Raw genomic sequence first — 3,428 nt, 5'->3', positions numbered from 1 at the left:
TTCAGCAACACATTTCGACCTAGCCTGACAGATGTTTGAGCATTCGTTTGGCGGGCAAGAACTCTCAAACCCGAAACAAACCTCCAGCCTCTCGAGCAAGGAAGCCCTTGCTAATGGGGCAGGTAAGAAGCAATTTACTTTCGAGGTGTTCGCACGTCCTTGATTTCAGAGTCGGTTGGGCCGATGCGTACGAGTTCGCTCACATTGCCACTCTTTCTATCGATGCGGCATATCTGTATGCTTTCTCTTTTGTTACGCATCACAGAACCAAGCTAAGCTTCAGCCGCGATCAGACGCACTAGGGTGTTAGGATTCTGTATGTAAGGAGAGCCAGGCTTGAGAGGGAGAGCAAAGAATCTCAGCCTGTTATCCTGACTTGATGGGATATTTTTTACTTAAAATTTGTTTATTAAGCCATGGGGGTGGAAGCCGCGTGTCGAGTTGGCTCGCAGTGTTAGCTTGCCGACTGCCTACTACTCCTTTACATAGCGAGATTCACTATGTATCAGGCCGCTACATTATTGCAGCGACCTCTCTTCTACGCAAAACCACAAGGAGCCTGATGGAGTTCCTGGATCCTACCCTCCTAAAGTGCAGCTTTCCCCATACAAATCACCGAACTGTCAACCTGTTTGCACTCTTTACGGAAACCAAGTGGATAATCTAAGTGTTGGGGCTACGGACACAATACAAAATTTAGGCACGGCAGGCTGAGACTTTTGATGAGAAGATATAAAAACTGGCGCAACGTGCAAGGAGATCCGCACAGCTGCCGGGCAGCTGAAGACGTCGTCTGAAACGCGCTAACATGCCGTTGAAGGGAAAGGGAAGCAATCGCAACTTATCACCTTAAAATTGAAACCCTCCGCACCCTCTCCACCATCGTTCTGCTCGTTTCTGGATGCCCGGCACTATTTGCAGGGGTGCCGTGCCGTGCCGGACCTAGCCTTGCGAGCAAGCTTGTGAAACGATCTGTGGTGCAACGACCCACGGGTCTGTGGTGCACTTTGCGTATCTGTGCTGCGGTGTGCTTGCTATTGCATAAAACCCTGTAATGCATATGTCTCGGGTTATCCTAGTACCTGACAGCTGATACTGATTAGCGATTATCTGTCTGCGCGTCCCCATGCGTAGATCAATTTCCCCTCGCGCCGCATCTCATCACATGGAAAACCGCCATCATACCTCTCCACGGCTCTCCACAGACCCCACGGCCCATCCCCTTTCACCTCCCGAGACGGCTAATCCCCCCATCCCCCCGACCCATCCGGATCACTGTTGTGCAGGGAAGAAGCAGCTTTTGCACTGCTGTCTTACCATTTGCTCCCTTGCACTGCAACAGGAGTTAGGCTCGGCGCAGGGTGTTGACGCATCCCTAGGACCATGTACCAATTTTGCTGTTGTGATAGATTGTGTTATTCCAGGTGTGTTTCAGAAGCTGCTGGAGAAGTATTCGTCGACGGGCGCTTCACCGTCACAGGCGGATGCGGCGCCTGAAGAATCAATGCAGGTTAAAGGAAGTGTCAATGGTTATATTGCTCATCGCGGGTTATGCTGCCAACGCCTAGCGGCTGGGTCGTTCCTCAAAGGTCGTGCACGTGTACTAGCTACACAATTGCAACGGTGACAACTAACATTAACGTACAACACATGTAACTCTACCGTATAGAGATTGGAGGAAGAATAGTAGAAACCGACGCGTTAAAATGGTTGTCTAAAAGTCGGTGGTTCCATTTCACTATGTCACCTGATTCATTAAAATAAAAGGACCGTCGCAGTAGTTTATCCAGGCCTAGCAACTGTGTATCACGTACTTTAATTACTAAGTCGGAAGTAAGAATTATGGGGAAGACGCCCATTTTTCAGGTGATGGTCAACGATGGAGATAGAAGGCGGGCATTTCCTGAAAGCAAGCCGACCCTATCACCCATCGCATCAGGCTTTTCACAAGTAATTAGCACCCTTGATTTCTGCTTGACTCAAGGCATTCCGTTCCCCAACGCTAGGACCCAGACTTTCGACCAAGCGAGGATGCCATCCAGGAGATAAAATATAATGGGAATATATACCGTGGGCGTGATATTCAGCGCGTTGTAGACTGGTGAGACAACCTCTTCGCTCCTTTCGTACATGCCATGACCTCGTTCCCTCCAGGAGTCCCAGGACACGAGGGAACTCCTACTCCCGCTTTAAGGACAATCACTGTTGCAGTAACCAGGCCCTTCCGGCCCTTTGCAGATTTTTTTGCGCGTTGACTAACCGCGAGCCTTTCCCCGCGAGCGCCCCTGCCCCGCGCTTGCCCTACAACCTGACACCTCTTCCTCCCCTTTCTCCCCTTTCCCCCTCCCTTGTTATGCTGCTGACGCGGTACTTCTCCCCCAGGCGCCGTCTAAAGGATCTGCCGGCCTTCCAAAAAGCTACCGATGGGCGACCAAGCATTCGCCTCTTTGAAGGCAAGTCCTCCATTTTCCAACGAAACGCAACTCAACGCAACGCACCCAAAGCGCTGAGATTCCGATGGTGCATCCCCGCACATCCTATCCCCATGACTTGGCAATCATCCTCACCTCGCCTGGGACCACCTAACACGACACTATCTCATTCTCATCACCCTGTAAATGATCTTTTAACACCAAATGAATCGTGTATGCTCCGATATCCTCCGAAATGTACAACCCCCCTCCCCAATACCGTTCACCTTTCTTTCCCCTTCACTACTTTCAGACGGTGTTCGATCCACCGACATCAACCAGGGCGCCCTGGGCGACTGCTGGCTGCTCTCCTCCTTGGCGTGTCTGGCCACGCGAGCTGGAGCCGTAGAAAAGGTATGCCGTACGTCGTACTGTCGTACAGCGCCGCACATCAAGCCCCGGTTCAATACATGAATTGCGGGTTGGGGTTGGGAAGGTGCAGGGGGATGGGGGGGGACCAGGGTTGGGATTGGGAGGGGGCGGGGGAATGGGGTTTGTGTAGTGAGAGGGGGAATGCGAAGGTGTAAGGGTGGAGATCGGAAGGGGTGTATGGGGCGAGGCGGAGGCAACAGGCCGAACCAAGTGATCAACTCGAGGAAGCTAAAACCCGCCGCTCCACCTCGACGTGCAGTGTTAAGAGACCAACCCACTGTGACGCGCATACATACAGTCACATACATGCTCAGGTTAGGCACTACTGGTAAGGCACGGACCATTGCCCCCGGGAGATCCCGGGATCGAGACCTGTCAGGGTCGAAAATCCTTCCGACGGTAGATGGTAAAGTGCCCCTAGTCGATGGACGGTGGTGACCTGGGATAAAGTTGACTTTCGAGCCGACCAGGAATGGAGTTGAGCCTCTGCCGTCGACCCGGCAGATTCCGTTGGATGCTGGTGGTGGGTGCGGAACCTGAGCGATCCACTGAGAAGTTGACAAGCGTGACTAGATGAGAGGCAGG

At 52.4% G+C, this 3,428-nt stretch overlaps 1 protein-coding gene across 1 annotated transcript in view; it reads left to right on the top strand.

The window, feature by feature from the left end:
- Positions 1 to 1,842: 1,842 nt before the first annotated feature.
- The window catches only part of VOLCADRAFT_105151 (uncharacterized protein), a gene marked incomplete at both ends in the record, with an annotated part of 13,315 nt that continues 11,729 nt past the window's right edge, over positions 1,843 to 3,428 (top strand). Inside the window, 3 exons of the mRNA XM_002951576.1 lie at positions 1,843 to 1,866; positions 2,007 to 2,101; positions 2,383 to 2,520. Of these exons, the coding sequence (XP_002951622.1) occupies positions 1,843 to 1,866; positions 2,007 to 2,101; positions 2,383 to 2,520 (257 nt within the window). The remainder of the gene's footprint in view (positions 1,867 to 2,006; positions 2,102 to 2,382; positions 2,521 to 3,428) is intronic.

The sequence above is a fragment of the Volvox carteri genome, assembly GCF_000143455.1.
Source record: "Volvox carteri f. nagariensis unplaced genomic scaffold VOLCAscaffold_24, whole genome shotgun sequence".
In the NCBI taxonomy this organism is placed as follows: Eukaryota; Viridiplantae; Chlorophyta; class Chlorophyceae; order Chlamydomonadales; family Volvocaceae; genus Volvox; species Volvox carteri.
Note: the sequence above shows the minus strand (reverse complement) of the source record. Positions and strands in the feature narration are given on the sequence as shown.